The sequence below is a fragment of the Urocitellus parryii genome, chromosome 11 (genome assembly GCF_045843805.1).
Source record: "Urocitellus parryii isolate mUroPar1 chromosome 11, mUroPar1.hap1, whole genome shotgun sequence".
Classification (NCBI taxonomy): Eukaryota; Metazoa; Chordata; class Mammalia; order Rodentia; family Sciuridae; genus Urocitellus; species Urocitellus parryii.
Window position 1 is genome coordinate 2,026,721 of NC_135541.1, and position 21,411 is coordinate 2,048,131.

A 21,411-nucleotide genomic window follows, 5' to 3' on the forward strand; every position below is an offset into this window, starting at 1 on the left:
CAGGACTTCTGACAAACAGGGTGACTTCTGTGGACCAAGAAGGGACGGTGGTCTTGCCGGGCTCAGCTGAAGCTCATCAGCTTAGGGCAATTTTCCAGGCTTTAAAAATCATGGGAGAGAGCCCATAATCGATGGCCCAAGTGAGCCAGGGAGGAGGTGTCTGTGCTCAGTGCTCCTGGTGGGTCCCTGTGGCCCCACAGGCAGGCCAGGGCAGTACTCACTTGTCCAGGTAGTGGTTATCTGGAATTTCCGGATCCTCAGGTGGGACTGCTTTCTTTCCTTGAAGGTTAAGAGAGAACGTGAGCCAGCTCTGTGGAGAAGTGCCTGCAGCTCAGGGAAAGTCCCCGGGAAATGACTTTCTAAAAAGGCAGAGCTGCTCCACACACAGCCGAGGGTGTGCGATGTACTGCCGGCCCTCCCTGGCACTGCTGCGGGCCCTCGGGGTCTCTAGGTGGCCTCTGGGTTGCAAATACCTACCCTGATTCTTGGGCCTCACGGTATCGATGTCCTTCTCCTAGGACACAAAACAGAAGCATCAGGGACAAGTGCTGAGGTCACTGTGGGCCACAGTCCACCTGGGCTGGTGCCCACAAAGGGACACAGACACAGCCCTGTGCTGGCTCTGGACCTGAACAGCCCCGTGAGTCGGCCACATCTGTCTCCTCACTTGTAAACACAGGTGTGAGTCCACATGCCTGGGGGCAGCCCGAGGAGCGGCCACCCACGTCCAGCACAGTGGCAAAGGAAGCTCCTCCTGCCCCCTTCGCCCAGCTCAGCAAGTGCTCTGTGGCCCCCGCTCCTCTGCAGGGTGTTTCCCTCCCCCACTGGTGACCATGCCTTCTCCCCTTTCACACCTGTGCCAGACCCACCCTCTTTGCTGCACCCGGTGCTCAGGGCGGCAGGCGGCTGCAGGCAAGCGCCCCGCACACACTGGTGACTGAGCTTTCGCCCACAGGCGACCTCCCGACTCGCTGACGTTCTCTTTCTATGGGAAACTTTCCTTCAACTTCAGGAACTGAATCACAACTAATTTCAATTCCAGAAGCAGGGCAGCCTGGAAGGGGCACGTTTGTATCTGACCAAACTGAATCCAGGCCTCCCACTCAGGACGCCGTTAGACTGGATGGTGACCCCAAACCTTGCTCAGCAATCTTCAGATTTGGGTGCATGTTTTCACTCTGCCTCTGGAGGAGGCAGGGAGCTCTCTCAATTCCCATTTCCCTCACCTGTCTCTTCCCTCCATAATCCTGGCAGCAGAGCAGAATATTCAACCAAATACTCCACGTCTAATTCCATCCACTACCCAGCAGACTTTAAAAAAAATCAACCCCCAAACCAATTCAGGAACATGCGAGAACAGCGACTGTCACCTGCATGACTAACTCCCACGCCAGCCAAGCCCCGCGCTGCCCCCATCACCTGCACAACCCACGGTCAGTCAAGCACCCGTTGGTACCCAGGGAATTCCAACTGAAAAACTCTGGCAGACGGGCCAGCTACCCACCTGGACGTGGGCCTGCGTCTCCTGCAGCGCGGCCAACTGCCCCTGCAGAACTTTGATCTCTTCCTTCTTCTGTTTTTCTGCTTCTTCTGTGGCTGCTCTTTTCTGTGCCTGGTTAAAAAATATATATATATATATATATATATATATATATATATATATATTTTTTTTTTTTTTTTTTTTTTTTTTTCTCCTTTAGAGTAGCTTTTTGGGGCAGTCTCAGACATTGGCAGACAGAAGCACACGAGGTACGTTTTACACACTACAGCAGTCACTGACACTAACATGACCACCGTTAAAGTCTCAGGTCCATTGAGTACCCGGCTACTGACAAACTGCCAATGACCACTCTTCATGTGAGCTTCCCGTGCAGGAGTAGAGGGTTCAGGCCCCGAGTTGGGGAACACAGCCTTCACCAGGCCCCTGTGCTTCTTGCACACAGGGCTCCTGACGTGGGTTATTTACTCATGTTCTAAGCAACTTTGTTTATTTTTAAAAATACATTCTTTTTTTAAAAAAACATCTGTTTTTTAGTTGCATGTGGACACGATACCTTTATTTTATTTTTGTGTGGTGCTGAGGATGGAACCCAGGGCCTCACATGCACTAGGCAAGCGCTCTGCCAGTGAACCACACCCAGCCCCTCTAAGCAACTCGAGACCTGCTGCGACCACCCAGGAGGGCCGGCTCACCTTCACTTCAGCATCCGTGGGCCTGCCGTCTATTTTAGCAAATCCCTCAAAAATAGTTTTATAGAGGATGTTCCTGCGTGTGCTGCTGTCATCCGGAGGAAGGTACTCCAGGGTGAGAGCCTGGTGCTGCCTGTACATGTCCAGAATGATTCTGACTGCTGTTTCTCGGACCTCATACACTCTGTGCTCCAGGGCGCTCACTGCAAACTGGAAACAAAGTCGGAAGGTTTCTCGTTACTGGTTCTCACAAATTAATTTGTTTCAGCATAAAAAACAATACAGGTTTGTTATAAAAATGTGAAAATTTTTATTTTTGTTTTTTATTGTTATAAAATTTTGAAAAATAAAGAAAAAACAGACACAACCCCAAATATCAAGATGCAGAGACCCCTCCTGATAGTTGATCTTGCAGATACAGTTGAACCCATGATTGATCCGTATGCTTTTCCCAACTGAATGAGTTAACAGGCATCTTTAGGTTATATCCTTCCATAAACAACTCCTTCTGATTCTTCTCCTTTTTTTTTTTTTTTTTTTTGATGGCACCCAGGGCCCTCTATCATTGAGCTATGTCCCCAGCCCTTCTGTTTTGAGATAGGACCTTGCTGAGTTGCCCAGGCTGGCCTTGAACTTGCCATCCTCCTGCCTGCCTCCGCCTCCCAAGTAGCTGGGACTACACATGGAGACCTCTGTGCCCAGGACCACAGCCTCATAGTAAGTATTCTAAAATATTCCAAATATGTGTAAGAGGAAAGAAAACCTCATGGCTTCCCCATCTGAATTTAACAAATGCTTTAATTCCACTGCCTATTTTGGACCTTTCTGTTTTTAAGAAGTGCAATGCTGTGGCTGCTGTGCAGTCCCTCTGCGTGTCTCCCAGGCCCACGGGCTTCTCCTTGGAGGCCCTGCTCTCCTGAACTCGTGTGTGTGCTGCCCAGGCGCACAGGCTGAATGTGACCTGTGTCCCTGGGTCTTTTGCTGTAATGTCATAAACAGCACACGTGGGTGGGGTTGTGGGTCAGCGGTAGAACACTTGCCTGGCATGTGTGAGGCATTGGGTTTGATTCTCAGCATCACAAATAAATAAATAAGTAAATAATAAGGTCCATCAACAGTGAAGAATAAATACATAAACAAACAGCACACATGCTGATTCCAAAGCCCTCCTTTTCCCACCAGGTCTGTGCACGCCCCCCTCAGCTGTCTCTTCTACTCCTTCCGACCCCTCTGTCCTCTGTGGTGGGGCACCAGTCACATTCCAATGCCTCTTTGATACCGCTGTGGTGGGGCACCAGTGACATTGCGACGCCTCTGTGGTGTGTCAGTGAACACACTAGACCACCCTTCCCCTGTCCCAGGCAGTGGTCCCTGGTGCCTGGGCCTCTGGTCACTGGGCTTCCTCACTTCCACGGGCTCGGCTTGAGGCACACACTGCCGAGCTCCACCCCAGATCTCGTCATCATTGTCACCCCATTCAAGAAGGACTGGTCTAAGGGCACTGAGCTCTGGTCACCATCTGCTGCCTGCCCAGCTCCTCTTCCGCCCCTCCACCCATCAGAGCCTCAGTCCAGCCTGTCCACCTGCCGCTGTGCTCGCCGTCCTCCCATCCTCGGCCTTGGCTGCCCTGACTGCAGCTGGCAGCGTACAGTCCCCTGTGCAGTCATTCCTGCATTCACAGACATCCACACAGTCCAGTCCTCCTTCCTTTGCCATGCCAGGTGGTGCCAACTGTGACAGCAGGTGCCACGATCACACTGCTGGTTCAGACTTGAGACCACACGTCAGGGGTGCCCCAGGTACTACTCAGACTTCCACGTGACCGTTTCAGGCTCGCTCTGAACCTCCCTGAGCTCCGAGGGGCAAGGTGTGGTCTGCTCCTGAGGTTGGCCCCTCTGTGCACAGACTGATGCCTGTCCACTCCCAGGCTCCACCCTGTCGCTGGCCCACTTCATCTCCTATTTAACCTCTCCTCTCGGTTTCCCCCACCTGGACCACGGCACAACACCAGGCCAGCTGGCTTTGCCCTGTGCCCAGCTTCACCACGCTCTTCTCCGGGATTGGCCATCTCAGTGGAAACTCTCCACAGATGCGCTCTGGTCACTTTCTTCTACTTGGTGGCAATGGAGGTGGCATCATTCTCGAAGGACACTGAGTCCTTGAGTGACTGTATGGAGCAGAGCTCCTCTGTCCTTGCAAACTGCATCAGTTTGCTCTGGGCTGTTGGACTGTGGGCGTCTGCGATGCGCAGAGCTCCCTCCAGCCAGGCTGAAGCTGACCTGCAGTAGGGTGCTGCTGTGGGAGGAGAGGGGGCGACACACCTCGCAGGGCAAAATGGTTGCTTACTGACTGCGACTCAAGGCAGATGCAGGCCTGCTGAGCTGGCAGCACGGGGAGAAAAGGATGGGAGTAATTAGAGCACTGGTGTGTGTGGGCTACTACCAGCGGCCTCTGACAAGGCAAGAGAAAGAGCTGAGCTCAGCACAGGACGGCCAGCTTGAGCAAAAAGGGCCCACGGGAAGCCTGGGCCACTGGAGCGTATCATCCTCTGCAGTGTTCACAGAAGGTCTCAGTGTGGAAAGGAGCCCACAGGCCCGGTAGAGGCAAAGACCAGTGTCCACTGACCTACAAGTGTCCATGCTTCCCACCATGAACCAGCATCGCCCACATCACACACCAGGAATGGGGGGATCAGTGCATGCAGACGGTGTGCCCTCATGCGCTGGCATGAAGTCAGGCTCGCACTCGCTCATGGAACACTGATGGGACTCTCCACGCTCAAGGTCACAGTGGCTAGCACACGGCATGAGGTGGCTCACCTTCATCACACTGTCCACCGTGAAGCCCGTGCTCCCGGTGCCCAGGTCCCTCAGCAGCCGGGCCAGGAGGTCCATCTGACTCATGGCCAGATGAGCCGAACAGTTGACTTTTAAAGGCTGCACCAAGTAGGATGGGATGATCTGGAGAGGCTTCACCTCCTTAAACAAGGCCATTTCCTGTGGAGAGCAACAGGAAAGCACGAGGGATGATTCCACACCACCTGGCAAGACTTCCCACCAAACTTGGAAGGAACAGAGAGGACAACAGGTTGCAGAATCGTCATGGGCGTGCAAGCTCACACTTGTGTGAGAGGCATAACAGGGAAGAACACACCACCCAGAGGCTGGTGAGCGCCTGTAGGAATAGCCCAGAACATGAAGGTTTCGGTTCTTGGTGCTCCTCAACCAAGAAAAGGTTCTCTGATTTCTAAAATCCTAAAAAAAATTACAGTCTTGTAGCTGAGGCCATTATTTTAGTATTTCATGTCAACCAAGAGAGTAACAATGTACAATTCTCTTGTTAATATGATTAAAATGAAAAAACGAGCAGGATTACATATTTATTAAGTGTCTAAACAAACAGGGTTTTCTATGGCCAGAACGTCTGTGATTTAATTAGCCAGCAACAGAGGAATGGGTAATGAAGTGCTGAAGCAGGTGAGCTGGGAGAGCAGATCTGTTTTGTTAAGTCTCAGGTCCTGTCACCTAGAATCCCCTCTCCTCTTGGCAGCACGATTCCTGTGCACTTGGGCCCTGGATGGCTGCACAAGTAGGAAAAATAGAAGAATAAGTGCTTTCTTCACCAAGTGTGGACAGCAAACTCCTCAAACAGCACACAGATGCCACAGAGGTGAGGAGGTCCCCAGTTGCAGGGGCCTGTGGATGGGCAGTTGCACCCAACACCCACGGCAGGGCGCCCTGGCAGGCTCGGCAGCCACACCTGCGATCCCAGAGACTCAGGAGGCTGAGGAAGCCTGGGGTTGGGCAACAGACTGCCTCAAAGTAAAAATGTATGAATAAAAAAGGCTGAGGGCTGGGGACAGAGCTCAGCTGGTAGAGTGCTCGGCTCGCATGCACAAGGCCCCGGGTTCAATCCCAGCACCACACACACAGAGGACCACTTCAAGTGGAAGGATTCCAGCACCACTCGCCTGCTCACGTCAACACACTTACAACAACTGAATGAGGGACAGCGCAGCAGCACACTGGCCTGTCCCAGCTGTGCGGAGGTGGGGGCAGGAGGATTTGAGCCTGGGCTGCATAGCCAGACCCTGTCTCTTAAGGAAAACAAAACAAAACAAACAAAAAAATGCAAGAGCAAAAAACAAAACAAAAAAACCCAAAACAAACAAAAAAACTCACAATAAACAAGTGAAAAAAAACCTGAAGCAATAAGATGTTCTCATTTTGACCTTTTTTTTTTTTTATTATTAGTTGTTCAAAACATTACAAAGCTCTTGACTTGACCTATTTTTTTGAAAGATGAAAACCTCTCCAAATTCTGAGCTGTGTTAACAAGGCGGGCCTTTTGCCACTGTCACATGACTCATTTTTACTTTTTAATCAATACTATGGTACTTATTTTTCCTCATTTTCTCTGAAAATCTGAACTTCTTAAATGAAGCTAGTTGTGGCACTCTTCAGGTTTTAAAGAAAGGGAGACAGTGCTAGACTCCTTCCACCGAGAGGCAGCGCCTCAGTCTTCCTCAGGACCTGGCCCAGAGGAGGCACGTTTGACGCGGGGGGTGTTCATGACCACGATGTCAGGTTTTATGGTAAAGTTCAGACCTGAATAAAATTTGAAGCCATGATGCGCAGGCGGGTGGAGGAATCTCCGGTCCTGGCAAGCAAGGCAGGAATGGTCCTCTCCACGCAGTGGGTGGTCTCAAGCTTGCTCAGCTGATGTTTGGGAATATACTGTGTAATCATCATTTTCAGTAATTTCAAAGAAGCCTGAAAGACCTAGGAAATGGGATAAAAACAGGTGAGCTCTTCTAACTGGATTTTCCAAGAGAAAACACACACCTCACTTAGTACTAGATTTACATCAGTCATGCCGAGACCCACGCGCTGTCTGAAGTGCTGAAAATTGAAACCGACAACTGCTCTCTGAAGACCCCACCCTGCTCCCGTCTCACTGTGCCAGGGAGCACTCGCCAACATCCTGGCCCAGAGGGCCAGCTCCTCTACAGCTGCAGCCAGGGTGACCCTGTGGCACTTGTTCTTAAGGCCACGTGGAGTTGGAAAAACACAATTCCAGGCTCCTCGGGTCTCGTGTTTGCTGGCAGTGGCACTCAGGCCTCTGCACACACTGCTGGGGACTGTGGCAGAGGTGGCACTGCACCAGGCAGAGGGGTAAGGAAGCAGAGGCAGTGGTCTCAGACCTCACCTGCCCTGCATCTTGCCAGATAGCCTTCACTCCAGTCACCTACGACAAAGGACAGGCTGCCCCTCAGCTGCTCTGCTCTACTGTGGAGTGGCATGTCACCTGTGGCCAGCAGGCTGAGGGGACTCACCGAGGTCACAATGTCCTTCATGGCTCTTTTGACAAGAAAGACAGATGCTCTCAGCATGCTCTTCACGTCTTCCTTCGGGGTTCCCACAGGCACCTCCATCAGCCTCCTGCACAGACCAAGCAGCGCATCCTCTCGGCAGGACCAGGTCTTGGAATAGGCCCCGGCAACCTGCCAGGCACAGAGCCTGCTTGGTCCTGCTTCAGGGGGCAGGTTCTGTCCACCCACCTGCCCTCCAGGGCTCCACAACGCAGCAGCACATGTCTGCTTTTACGACTCTGGACCTTTTCTAGGAGCGGGTCCCTGGCAGAGTGTGTGTGTTTAGGGAAGAGCTCCTTGGACGGGAGGCTGTGCTAACACACCAACTCCACCAAGAGGGCCCTCTGGAGCAGGCCGGGGACAGGCAAGGAGAGGCTCTAGACTCTTCCCTGCCATCACTGTCACTGCAATTAGCTGCTGCTCCTAGGAGAGATGCACCCTGCAAGCTCTGAGAACACCAGGAGGAAACACACCTTCTGTGAACATGCTTTCATAACATCCGAACCCAGCCATGCTCCACAGCCCTTGAGAGTGAGGGAAGGGCAGGCTTCCTGGGTGGCAGCGGCAGCACCACCAATGACTCCGACTCCCCCTCCCCCGTGAGTGTGCCTGTGCATGCACATGGGTATGGCGGTTTCTCCTTTTTACCAGGGTTTCTCCTAACACGTCCACCGCGGAGCTGGCTTCCCTCAGGGCCTTCTCGCTCAGGGGCTCAGGCTCCCCGGCCACACCTCCTCTTTGCAGGGTGCCCAGGTCGGCCTCGCCTACGTCGGGTTCTGTCAACACTTCTGCTTGCTGTTTGCGGGGGGCGGGGAGGGGCCGCTCGTCGTAGGGCAGGGTGTCCACCTGCAGGAGAGAGGACAGCATCCCAAGTGACACTCCCCATGGCCTCCTGCTCTCCTGGGAGAGCGAGTGTCAGAAAGGTATGCTTTTGCTCACTATCAGCATCATCAGATGGGAGCAGCAGTAAACAGGAAGTAACTGGCACAGTTCGAAGAGGTCTTCTAGTCCTTTCTAAATTTACCATAAAATAGCAATGCAGACTTGGCCTCAGTTACTACTGACCAGTAGTAATTTCAGTTCAACAGAGATTATGAAAGCCAAGAAAGGTACTGCATTTTTTTTCCTGACAAGACCACTGGTCTTTTTTTAGTTTACTGCTGAAAAGTCAGCTCCAGCCTGCCTATCAACCAGCTCACCATCCAGCGGCCTTGGATTGACCAGACAGCCAAGGTCAGAGACTCTACACCGGCTTGCTCTGCTTGCCTAGGACCCCGGCTAGGCAGCTGCCTATCTCACTCACCCATTGCTCCAGCAAATATTCATGGGGCACCTAATTTGTACCAGGCACTCATCTTGGAACACACAGTGACGAACAAGATGGACCTTCTGCCCTGCCTGCAGTCCCGTAAGGAGACAGGCCCATGACCAGACGAGAAAGAACGTAGCAGAGTCTTGGGTAATGAAGGGAGACGAGTAGAGGGAGAAAGAGGTGTGTGTGCTGACATTGCAGTGGGTGGGGCTGCCGTCCACTCCTGGCGCTCACCAAGATGGTGAGTGAGCGTGCGCCAGTGGGCGAGTTTCTCACGCCCTCAAATCTAGTCATGAAACACTGAGGCCACAGAACCGGGAAGAGCACTGTGATACTAAACGGAAGTAGTCAGCAGAACATAAGGTCAAGCCACAGGGACGTGGCGCGTGGCCTCTGCAGCAGACACACTCTGGGGCGGAGGTGGTGTCTTCCCTTCTGTCCCCTCACAGTGCCGGAAGCCCCAGGGAGGCCCTGATGGCCCATTCCACACACCCCTGCTCTGGTCCTGGCTGCTGCTTCCAGGCTGGTGTGAGACTGTGGCTGATCTAACCAGGTAGACACAAGGATGCTGCTGGAATAGGACACTCCCTCCCCTCAGATGGCACAGGCACCTGGTGACTGCAGCCCTGGGGTGATGTGGGAATCAGACTCGACATAGTTCAGCAATGAATCAAACCGACCAAGGACACAGGATCTCCTGAGCCGCTAGCTACGCCCAGTAGGAATCAGGTGCCCTGTCACTCACAGCACAGGAAGTTCTAACAGGCATGGTGGCCAGGCACGAGCTTCACCACATGCTAGGTGGCTTGCTGGTGTGCTAGGCATTTTCTGGAATTTTTTTTTACTCTTTGGTCGATGCTTTAAGAAAGTGTTTTTGTCTTTATACAGAAAGCAGAGGCTCAGAGGCGGAAGGACGTGTGAGAACACAGGTCAGGGACAGGACAGAAGGGGGCTGCAGGCTGACTGCAGATGGTGCCTCCCAAGGGTGTGGCTCCTTGGCTCCTGCTACTGTGGCACTCTGGCCTTAGCCCTTGTGTCCCTGGCAGAACTTTGGGAGGGGCTTGGCCATGTGCAGCTTGCCTGCCTCTCCTGTACTGGACCACACCTGACACAGCGTGGTGGTTAGTAAAACACCTGTGGCATAAACAGTACCAAAGTAAACAGAGCTACCCACGTTGCTCCTTGGAGGCGGGCCCGAGGCAGGCAGCAGCTGGTCTACTACAGTGTGCCGCGGAGGAGGAGCCAGGGGGCTCGAGGAAGGCTTTTCCTGCAGAAGCGGGTGGGCAAGCTGGCTTTCGGGGGCCACCTCTTCTGGCTGTGGCAGTGAGGGGGCTGGCTTTCGGCGGTGAGGACTGCTGAAATGATCCAGGGGCTGGAGGGGCAAGTCCAGGGGCCTCCGCATCTGGAGGAAAGGAAGGGAGATTGCATCTCAAATGCCATGGAGCTACCATCTTGCCCTAGGTGAGTGACTGGAGGAAGGCTGTGCTGGGAGAGGGTCCTCAGCACGGCACATCTCAAAGGAAAGCTTCCTGCTCAGGCCCAAGTCGTGCGGCTTCCCTGCCGTGCTCTCCTCAGTTAGGGTGCTGGACACAGAGCCACCGTGCACACCCATGTCCCGCTGGGAACGGGTCTGTTCACTTGTGGAGAGGCCGACCATGGCAGGAGGCACTGGTTGAGCCTGAGCAGGCCTGTGCTCAGAACCAGGCACTACTATTCCCTGAGGGTCAGGGGACCCTGCACAACCGTAAAGGGCATAACCAACCTGCAGTCACCTCACCTGGGCATGGTGCCCAGGGCCACAGACTGGGGGTCTCACTCTGTTCTCCACTTCGCCCTGCTGGGACGTGGAAGCAATGCTGGCCAGCATCAGTCTGAGGTCAGCGGCCAGAAGGGAGGGTCCAGGTGAGACCCAGGCAGCCTGTGCTCTCCACTGTCCTGTGGCTCTCAGGGCCTGTTTCCTCACCTGCTGTACGTGTGCCTACACGCCTGTCTGAGCTGTGCCAGAGGCAGGGCACCACCCACCGGGGCCACAGGTGCACTCTGAACCTTCTCCTTCTCTAGGGCGGGGCAGGTGGGAAAGCCACCACGCCTTGCACGTGAGCAGAGGGGGCTGGGTGAGGGGCTTGCTGGAGAGGGCAGTGCCCATCCCTCCACCCCCAGCTGGCTCCCGCCTCCTCTGGGTGACTCCTTGAGGGTCCGGTCACTACCCAGAGCCTGTCGCCCTGCCCAGTAAGTGCCCCGCCCTGCTGACCTCCAGCTCGCCATGCAGGAGGCCGTGCAGCTCCAGCTGCTCATACACCTGTGCACGGTAGCAGGCCATCTGCTGCTTCTTCTCCTTGGCTAGGTCATAGTCCTCCTTCTCCACCGCACAGCGCTTCTCCACCTCGTATCGCCCCAGACGCTCGCCCACCTGCAGCACAGGGTGTCTGCTGCTTCAAACCACGTCTGCAAAGACCACAGCTGGAGGGGAGCTCACGAGGCAGAGACTGAGTGTGAGGTGTGCGGGGAGGGGTCAGCACAGAAATGGGAAAGGCCACACTCTCTGCAACAGCAGCGCTGTATACTGCTGTCCTGGTGCCTGATAAAGCCAGAAGTCCACCCGAGCTTCTGAGCATGTCCTCTACCACTTCTGGCAGTAGCAAGGGTCCTGCTCAGCACAGTGGCGGCCACGTGTATCTTCAAAGTGCTCATCCCTCCTTACCTCTCCCTGGAGGAGACCTTAGACCCCATGCCAACCCGCAGCTTGCAGGAACCCGCTGCTCTGTTATAACTAAGAGGCCATCCACAGGCAGAGGAGTGGGCTCACAGAGGCAGTACCTTCTGCAGGTCAGCAATAGCCTGCTTCAGTTTCTTGGCATGATCATAACGCTCCCTTTGGACAGCTTCCCGCTTCCTTTCATCCAACTTGCGAATGATCTGTGCAACCTCGGGGTCTTGGTACATGTCAAAAGCCAAGTCGTCCAGTGGAGAGATATAGTCAGACCTCCTAGGGGAGAAATGCATGTGTCAGGGCTTATTCCTCTCCAGGGGATGCTGCTGTGGCTGGCGAGCCTTGGTGCTCCATGATGAGCAGTCTTGGAGAAAGTGCCAGCCACCCCTGCAGCTGGTACTTCCTATGTCAGGGAGCCAGGGCTCCGAGAAGTCATCAGGGGCCTCTCTGACACCCAGCCCTCCTCCACCTGATCCCCTCAGGCTGCAGCCCTCGGAGATGGGAGGGCTCTGGGGAAGGGGGCCGCTGCCTGGGCACAGAGCTGGCTGGTGGCAAACAGCTCCGAGCACCTGAACAGACAGCCTACTCCATATTTTGTGCAATGGTTCAAATGTTAACAACATCCTGTTAGCAGACTCCACTGACACTCAGGTGAAGTGAAATCACACCCCAAAATTATGGACAGATTTGAAACTTCTATTAAAATTTAAAATGTTTCATCTCTTCTTTACTGGGAAGCTGCTGTCAGAGAAGAGGAACCAGTGCTGTTCTGAATTCCTTTTCTCTTTAGACTGGGGCACCTTTGGGACAGGGCCCTATGCTCTCATAAGCATTGTGTAAACACTGTGTGCCCAAAGAAGCAGCTTGGAAAGAGAAGGTGACGGGCGCAGCAGGTGGGCAGCTGCGGGAGGCTCTTCAGCTCCCCGACTCTTGACCCACCAGGGTCTTCCCACTGTGAGGGGAAAGAAAGAGGGACAGCAAAAGTGAAGCGTACAACTGTCACTGTGAAGAGAGACCCAACAGGGAGGGGGCGCTGTAAAGCCGCTCTGCCAAGCTGCCCTGGTGTGAATTTAATTTTAAAGAAGCCACAAAATGAAGTCTTGAGTGATTGATAATTTAGGCCAAATAGTGTCTTTGATTTTGCCTGTGCCAGTGAAATGTCAAAGGACGGAGGACAGAGCTCAACAACAATGCACTGCAGGGGCCTCAGCCTGTCTTGGACGCCCAGCAGCATAGAGCACTAAAGAACCCGATGGCCTTGCTCTTGCTGTGCATGGAGACAACCCAGTCAGGGGCTCATCCAGCTCCAGACTGCATTGAGACACCTCTGAATGCAGAATCCATTAGCAAGGAGACACTGGTGACTCTGAGGAAGGTCATGCTAGCTACCATCCTGCCAGGGCCAAGAGGTGGGGAAGGCACTTACCCAGCGTAAGTCCCCTCTAGGGCTGGATCCTCCGGGTTGTGCCCAAGATAATGATCAATCAACTTCTCTCTAGAGGTCTTCAGGAGCAAAATGTCTGCTTAGGATTTCAGCACACAGGCACAATATGAAATCCTAACTTCATGATAATCTGATAGGAAGGTCAGCAAGATGTGGCGATCCTACTCTTTTGGAGAGACCGCTACAATTCTTAAGTAAAAGGTTATTAGACTATGGCTGCTGAAATTATCTGACAACGATTTGCTATATTTATAAATACTTTGAAAATGATACTTTCTGCAATGAATGTAAATGATCCCATTAGAAATACATATTCTTTCTTAGGAATTAAATGGCTCAAACTTACAATATTGCTTTCATCACCAAAATCTGCAGGGTCTCCAATGATATTTACTGCAACCAAAGCAACCTAAGGAGAAGTTAAGTAAACAGAAATAAGCATAAAATGTTTAAGAGGCCTTCAGCCCTTTATAACAAATTCTGACTTACACTGTTATCAAATGGGGAGATGACACATACCAAAGTGCGTAAACCATGAAGTGTTGCGCTAACGTACAGGACATCGTGTTTTTGTTGTTGTTCATACAAAGGATTGAACCCAGGGGTGCTTAACCACTGAGCCACTTCTTTAGCCTCTTTTATTTTTTATTTTGAGACAGTTCTGTTAAATTGTTTAGGGTCTTGCTAAATTGCTGAGGCTCACTTTGAATTAGCAATCCATCCTCTTGCCTCAGCATGGTTGTTTCTGGGGTTACAGGCCCAGCTCAACATCATCGATTTTCAAGTGAATTATATAAATTAGTATTCAAATGCTTACCCAAGGGCCTATTTCAACTGTTTAAAGCATGTTAAAACAATAGTAGCTAAACACTCCTGAAGTCACCACAGCCTATAACAAACTCAAGGTCGAGGTCAGGGGTCATAACCATATGATAAATTTAAGACCAGGAAAGGAAAACAGAGATTAACGTGGCTGAGGTTGTCGGGTCACTGATCCTCCACCGCAGGGGAGGAGCCACTTTCCCATTGCCATCCTCATCACTGAGAACCACTCTGGCCTCAGTGCCTAATCAGGGTGTTACCTGTGAACACAGCAGGTGACATGGAGCAAGCAAAGAAAGGCAGGCATGGCTCTCGCAGTGTCCTGCCAAGTCATGCTGCCACGTAGCCTAGTTAGCACTTCCAACTTGCTCACTTGGTATAAGGTGTGATTTTTAATTTTTTTCAAGTAGATGGACAATGCCTTTATTTATTTTTATGTGGTGCAGAGGCTTGAACTCAGGGCCTCACACATGCTAGGTGAGTGCTGTACCACTGAGCTACAGCCCCAGCCCAAGAATGTTTGTATTCTTGGAGGGGCAGGGAATGTTGTAATTATTTGTCAATAAGACTGCTTTGGACACAATTGATTTCTAACTCATTTATCAAAAGAAAGAGTGGGTGGGAGAGGATTAAGAGTCAGCTGCTGGAGCCAAGAGCCCCCAGGCAGGCCCCCAGTGTCTACCAGGGGTTTGTCTCCTGTCAGCTGCGAGGGTTCATCTAGAACAGTGCTGTCCACAGGGGTGCAGTGCTGGCCGCACAGCCATTGTTTTCTAGCAGACACACTGAGGGAATGGAAAAGAAAGAAGTGGGAGTGACTTTTGTCAAAATATTAACCCACTACATGCAAGTGACATAAAAGCTTCCATGGACACTCTCACATTCCTTTCCAGCCTGAATCTAGAGCGCTACGGTCATACATTAAAGGTCTTCCTTAGAAGAAAGGCTTGAACATGCAAGTGAGGACACCTGGGCAGGCGCAGGGGCGGGCGCAGAGCTGCAGGTGCAGATGCGCTGTGCTCACCTGGTTATAGGTATTGTACTTGTTGACATGGTTCTGGTGGAATATCAGCTTGAGAAACTGCCCCACGGCGTCCACATACACTGACTTGAGCTCGCGGGCTTTGCAGCCGGTCTTCTGGTTATCACAGAGGGAGACGTAGCTGAAAGGCAACACAGTGGAGAATTCGTCTACTCAACAACAACCCACCCCTGGCTCCTGCTGGACTCAGCAAGCTTAAATAAAAGCTGAGCTTGGGGTGGCAGCTTGGGAAAAAGCCCCAGATTCCAGTTTAATGTTTCTGAAAAGCTCTCTACCTGCAAAGCACAACTGGCTGTGGGCATCAGGAGACATGATCACCCGGCGATTCAGCCCACCCAATCCCTGGCAGGTGTTGGCAATGCCACATTGGACCCAATGTAAGGGGTAATTCACTGATTCTTAAGAGCTCTGAGGTAGACTTGGTCAGGCTAAAAGTCACCATTAAAATTTTGCATTTCATTCTTACCCAAGTCTGCGAAATCGCTCTGCTTGGTAGGGTACAAAATACTCAGGCAAGCTTTCGCTAATGTAGAACTCGATTTTGCTTGAGATCATGTACTGGTGTGCAAGCAGCTGCAGCTTTCTTATTCGACACCTCTCTACCATCTGAAGAACAATTTCTTGTGGGAACTGGCAGAATCTGAAAGCAAAGACATCTTTGTTTTTCTGAGCCATGACTGCAGAGTCCCCAGATGCTGTGCTGCCAGCCTCAGCAGGTGAACCCATGGCGCTGTGGGGGCCAAGCCACAGGGCGCAAGAGGAGAGGCTGTGACACTCTGCCCTTCTTGGAGCTTTTTGGGGCAGAGCCAAAGGATGGCCCTGGGGTGGTCCATCTGCCAGTCACCCAGCACAAACCCGACCTCTGGCGGCTGTAACCGCAGCTCAAGTGGACCTGAGGTTCACCACGGGACAGATGAACGCATCGCAAGGGGCTGCAGTAGTGGGCAAGGTAGAGCCCGAGCTTTTCCCACAGGAGCCAAGTACTTGATAAACCCTGGTGACGGCCTGTGCAGGCATGGCACCTTCAGAAGGGACTTGGTAGAGGAAGCTGGGTCTCTGGGTGTGTGTCCTTGGAGGGGACACTGGAGTCCAGCCTCTGTTTCCCTGGCCTCCGGGAGTTGGACAGGCTCCTCCAGCCTGGGCTTTTCCCTGCCTCACCACAGGCCCCGAGCAGTAGGATGAGTGACCACAGACCAAAACCTCTGTGATCTAAAAGAAACCCTTCTTCAACTTGTTCGCGGGATCTGAGGACCTGCCACAAGCGCACCATGCTCTAGGAGAAGCCAGGCTGGGGTGCTTCTAATTTTGCTCAGAAGTACACAAGACACTAGGCAGCGAGAAGGGATTAGAGAACCGTGTCAGCCAGCACCGACTCTCAGGTACTGCACGGCCAGGATGGCGGCAGAAGGACCTCCATTAGCTAACGAGCATGTGGTAACAGGACCGTGGAGGTCCCCAGGCCCATGAGTTGAGGGATGGGGTGGTCGGGAGTGTGTCCAGTGCCCTGCGGGTGTGCTTCTGGATGTGTGGAGCCCCGCACCTCACCCAGGAAACACACACGGCAGGCTCTGCTGCCCAGCGCAGCAGCTTCCTGCCAGGTGCCCTTAGGCCCACAGGCCTATAGCAGCAGAGCCTGTTCTCCTGAGCAGCACTCACATCACACACACAGTCCAGAAAGTCCCAAATCAAGAGCACATCCAATGACTCGGTGTCCCTCTCCAGGGGTTTCCCATTCTTTCCAAATGTCATGCTGCCTGAAGCCACCACCACTTTCTCAAACCCTTCCCCCTGTGCCACTGCCCACAGGTCACCTTATGAAGGCCACCATGGACTTCTTAAAGCCAAGTGCCATGTCTCCTCCTCGGCTGTGACCTTGCTCTGCTACACAGTTGCCCACATTGCTCAAACCCTCTACTTGGCTCCAGTGTCCTTGATGCTACCCCTTTCTAGTCCTCCTACCTCCTTAGCTCCCTCCCCTGGTCCTCAGCCATGAGTTTGAAAGGTCCTGTTCACGAGGGAGCCTTGCCTGGACACCACCCTGAGTGACCCACACCCAGTGGGAGAGCCACAGCTCCACACAGACATCTAAAGGCCTGGAGTGTGATGTGGAAAACAAATGCTGACCCCACCTCCCCACCAACCCCAGGGTCCAGGCCACCAGAGATCCAGGCCTTATCCACAAGCTTCTACCAGTGTTTCCTCTGTGACACTGCTGGAGAGTCCAGGCCAGAAAGGAGCTGCGGTATGTTTCCTGCTCCCTGGAGACCGCAGTGGGGGCATCCCTCCATCTGCCATTAGCTGCCCCTGAACACACTTTCTGTAGTTGTGGTGACAGAGTGTCTGGTCCTGTCTTCAGGACTCCTGGCTGGAAGATATTTTCTTTTGCCTTCTTGCCATGTGCTTGACTTTGGGGCAGTCTGTGTGGTGACCAGGAGTATACACATTATTTCCTTTGGAACATGTCTCCTTTCTTCTGAAAGCACATTACTAACATGCCCCAAAAGAAATACCAAGCCACCAGGCATGGTGAGGCACAACTGTAATTCCAGAGGCTCGGGAGGCCGAGACAGGAGGATTGCAAGTTCAAGGCCAGCCGGGTAACTTGGCAAGACCCTCAGCAACTTAGCAAGACCCTGTCTCAAAAATAAAAAAGGACTGGGGATATAGCTCAGTGGTAGAGAACCCCTGGGTTCAATCCCCAGTAACAACAACAAAAATAATAGCACAATAAAAGACACTGCTACGTCAGTATACAAAGGCATCATAGGCATCATATTAGTGTTATTGTTATAAATATTACCAACAGGGTGCCTATTTATTTGAAAACTTTAAAGTACATAAAATCACTGAACAGGGCTGGGGCTGTGGTTCAAAGGTAGAACACTCTCCTGGCAAGCGCAAGGCACTGGGTTCGATCCTCAGAACCACATAAAAATAAAATAAAGATATTATATCCACCTACAACTAAAATAAATAGAGAGATAGATAAACACACACTGAACAAAAGCAGTCAGCAACAGGACCTCTGTGGAAGGGTAAGGGAGGTTCCCTCACACTCTCCATCAGGGAACCCTGGGAAGTGGAAGTGAGGCTACTGGCGGGGTGCTTCTCCTGCCCTCCTGCCTTGGGCTTCACAATGTATTTCTGCCCTCAGTGCCATGAGCAATCGGGTGCTGTTGCATCCCTACCTGCTTTGCTCTATTTAATTTCACTCCCTTGGGACTTGGGCAGGGAAAGTGAGCCTGTTTTTTGGCTACCCTAAGAAATCAAAGAGGAAAATAAAATTTAATTTTAAATGTGATTTACATTCAGTTTTCAGCAGGACACAACAATATGATTGAATTGCAAATGCCCTACATATTTATAGGTTTTTCAGTTAGATTCCTGTGGATTGAAACAGAGACAAGGACCCTGGAGGGATTGAGCATTAAGCAGGTCCATGGAGCCTGCTCAGCACAGCTAGGTGGTGTGCTGGTGAAAAACACAGGCCTCTTGAACCAAGCAGATGCTTCAGAACAACGTAAGACACATACTCAAATAATAAACATTCTTATAAACATGTACAAATGTTCAAGAGAAATTTGAAAGAGACCCTGGCTGAAACCTGTTGTCACATAAAAGCAATTAGAGGCAAAAATCTTTCCCTGTAGGTGCCTAACCACAAGACCAACAAAGTGTGCAAACACAGCCTTTGCTCAGACAAGGGATGAGAATGCATCACCCGGCATGTGGCAGGAGAGGGTCAGGTGGTGACGAAGCTCTGCTTTCTCTTCTGTAGTTGCTCACTTCCTGAGTGTGGGCTAATGGTAGAAGGGAAAGGGCCAGCATATCTTTTTTTTTTTTTTCCCCTTTGGTGCTGGGGACTAAAATTAGGGGTGCTCTACCACTGAATTATGAGCAAGCAGCCCTTTTTTTGATTTAATTTTAAGACAGGGTCTCTCCAAGTTACCAAGGCTGGCCTTGAAAGTGCACTCCTCCCGTCTCCCAGGTTGCTGGGATTACAGGTGTGTGGGATCACACTCAGCCAGGCCTGCAAATAAACATAAACAAAAAAGAAAGGAATCCCATCACAGAACTAGTCACGTCACACTGCTGCACTGTGACCACCCTGTGGTTCGTGATGTCCAAGTTACTGAAAGGGATCCATCTGCAGATCAGGAACCGGTGCATCCCCCAGCTCAGCTTCACCCAGCCTCACCTTGGAGACCTCCACCCACTGACAGTTGGTGCGTGGATCATCAGTTCTCGGGCACTGAAGCCATCCTCGTGTCCAGAAGAGCTGACCACGACGAATCCGATCTTGTGGGGCATTCTGCAGGCTTGGGCTATTTAGAAGAGGGAAACTTCTTTAAGGAATCCACTAACACAACACCTGAGGTATCAGTTCACACTTGGCTGATGTACGCAGGAATTAACAAAGCATTTATATTTCTCCATCATATTGGAAGAGTCCAGTTTTTCTGTGTAACACTTTTCTTTGGGGGTGGTGCTGGGAATTGAACCCAGAGCCTTAACATGCCAGGCAAGAGCTCTACCATCCCAGCCTTATCAAACACTTTTTATAAATACTTCTGATTTTACTTAAAGTACCACTTAAGATTTTTCCCCAAATTTGAATTTATTTATTCAAGTTTGACCTATATTGTGAACTGAATTGTGTCCTCCAAAGACATGTTCAAGTCCTACCTTTGCTACCTGTAAATTTGACCGAATTTCAAAACAGGGTCTTTGTAGATGTAACCTAGTTAAAATGAAGTCTCAAGGGTACGCCCAATCCAATGTAACTGGTCTTTTTAAGAAGGGAGAAGGGGCTGACAGTGTAAAACAATGTAGAGCTCTTGCCCAGCACATGCGGGGCCATGGGTTTGACTACAGCACTACAAGACAGCAAACCAGCAACACACACACACACACACACACACACACACACACACACAGTGAGGATATCAGGCAATACCACAGGGGCAGGCGCGTGGCAGGGTCTACAGCACAGAGTGCCAGGGACTGCTGGAAACCATCAGAAGCTAGAAAAACACGAAGGATCCTCCAGAGCCTTCAGAGGATGTGGCCCTGAGGGCACCCCAATTTAGACTAAAGCTCCAGAATAAATTTCTATTGTTTAAGCCATTCAGTTTGTGAGACTTTCTCACAGTAAAAACAAGTTATTTGCTAGGGTACAAACACATTTTTTTTTTTGGGGGGGGGGAGGGTTAGGAAACCAATACAACCACGTTAACTAGTTCTCAGTAACAAGCGGGAAAGGCAACCTATTCACTAGCATATTAATTGCTGTGCAAAAACGTACAACCAGGAGGAAAGGAGGAGTCCCAGATGCAAGGAGTACAAGACGCACAGCCAGCTGGCTCATGGGGCATCTAAAACACCAGCCAAATGACTGCTATCATGGCTTTCAGTGAACCTGACCTTGACCTGATTCAATACCACCTGGAAGGTGCCTACTGAGCTGTGTTGGCCGTGTGGAACCGTGTCACTGATCTGTGACAGCACCTAGACTCACACACTGGACCTTTAAGTCCAAATACAAGAGTACCTCCACTATACCATGTTACCCCAATAAATCCAAACAAAGTTCTGGCCCTGGAGAAACAGGCAGGAGGAAAGCACCAGCACTTGAAGGGATGTTGCAGCCTCAGTGTGGGCATCTGAAAAGCCTGAAGACCTCTGCATAAACATTCAAGTGTCACATGAGAGGCTGCTAGGCTCTGTAAGGGCCACCACGGACTTTGGCAGAACCCTGCTCTGTGGTACTGGCTCATCTTCACCAGACACTGCAGCCCCAGAGACAGGAATGAGCAGCCCAGCCAGTGCCAGTTGACACTTCTCCCCAGGCCCAGTGACGCTCCTGCTCCCTATACTTAACCTCCAGCGGCAAGATAAGCTACAAATTAGATGAAACTCAATTTAGCGACTTCCGAAGGTTGTGCTAGGAAACAATTTCTTTTCGTTTCTTTTAAAACATTACACAATAAAATAACAACTTTGAATCAAATAATTGTAAGATGAAGGGGCTTCGGAGAAACCTGACACTTAGTAAGTAACCCCCTCCCGCCCTTCGCCAAGGCCCAAGTTCAACCTATGCAGGGCCAGAACCACGTTCTTCCATCCTCGGCAACCGGCCCGGCCCGGCCCGGTCCGCTCCGCGTGCAGCGAGCGCTGGCGGAGGGAAGGCCTCCGGGGCTGGCGGCGCCGGTGCTCCCGCAGGCCCGGGCAGGACCCCGCTGGCCTCCGGCTGCCGGCGCGGCGCGGACGGGAGTCCCGGCGGGTACCTGCGGCGACGCGAGATCTCGGCGCAGCCGCCCAGGGCGCGCGGGGGGTGGGGCGCGGCCGACGTTCTACGGTCCCGCGCGGGCCGTCGCTCCCTCTGGCGGAGCTCGGGGGGGGCCGCCGTCGCCGTCCCCGGCTCCGGCCGCCTCAACCCCAGGCTGCGGTGGCAGCCGAGGAGCAGCCCGGGCCGCCTCCACCCAGCGCCCGGGACGCAGCCCCGCTGTCATGACAACCTGGC

At 52.2% G+C, this 21,411-nt stretch overlaps 1 protein-coding gene across 4 annotated transcripts in view; it reads right to left on the reverse strand.

Moving 5' to 3' along the window:
• The window catches only part of Cep104 (centrosomal protein 104), a 31,454-nt gene extending 10,049 nt beyond the window's left edge, over nucleotides 1-21,405 (reverse strand). For 3 of the 4 annotated variants that reach the window (XM_026412876.2, XM_026412879.2, XM_026412878.2), the window contains exons 1-17: nucleotides 21,176-21,405; nucleotides 19,087-19,213; nucleotides 15,355-15,528; nucleotides 14,871-15,009; nucleotides 13,374-13,436; nucleotides 13,010-13,086; nucleotides 11,691-11,859; nucleotides 11,125-11,283; nucleotides 10,048-10,275; nucleotides 8,210-8,407; nucleotides 7,526-7,693; nucleotides 6,798-6,971; nucleotides 5,010-5,186; nucleotides 2,194-2,400; nucleotides 1,505-1,612; nucleotides 478-514; nucleotides 222-279 (exon numbers count right to left, since the gene is read on the reverse strand). In XM_026412876.2, the coding sequence (XP_026268661.2) occupies nucleotides 222-279; nucleotides 478-514; nucleotides 1,505-1,612; nucleotides 2,194-2,400; nucleotides 5,010-5,186; nucleotides 6,798-6,971; nucleotides 7,526-7,693; nucleotides 8,210-8,407; nucleotides 10,048-10,275; nucleotides 11,125-11,283; nucleotides 11,691-11,859; nucleotides 13,010-13,086; nucleotides 13,374-13,436; nucleotides 14,871-15,009; nucleotides 15,355-15,528; nucleotides 19,087-19,199 (2,249 nt within the window). In that variant the 5' untranslated portion in view covers nucleotides 19,200-19,213; nucleotides 21,176-21,405. Of the gene's footprint in view, nucleotides 1-221; nucleotides 280-477; nucleotides 515-1,504; nucleotides 1,613-2,193; nucleotides 2,401-5,009; nucleotides 5,187-6,797; nucleotides 6,972-7,525; nucleotides 7,694-8,209; nucleotides 8,408-10,047; nucleotides 10,276-11,124; nucleotides 11,284-11,690; nucleotides 11,860-13,009; nucleotides 13,087-13,373; nucleotides 13,437-14,870; nucleotides 15,010-15,354; nucleotides 15,529-19,086; nucleotides 19,214-20,982; nucleotides 21,139-21,175 lie in introns of those variants that run through there. The other variant, XM_026412877.2, reaches the window with a different exon arrangement.
• Nucleotides 21,406-21,411: the final 6 nt, after the last annotated feature.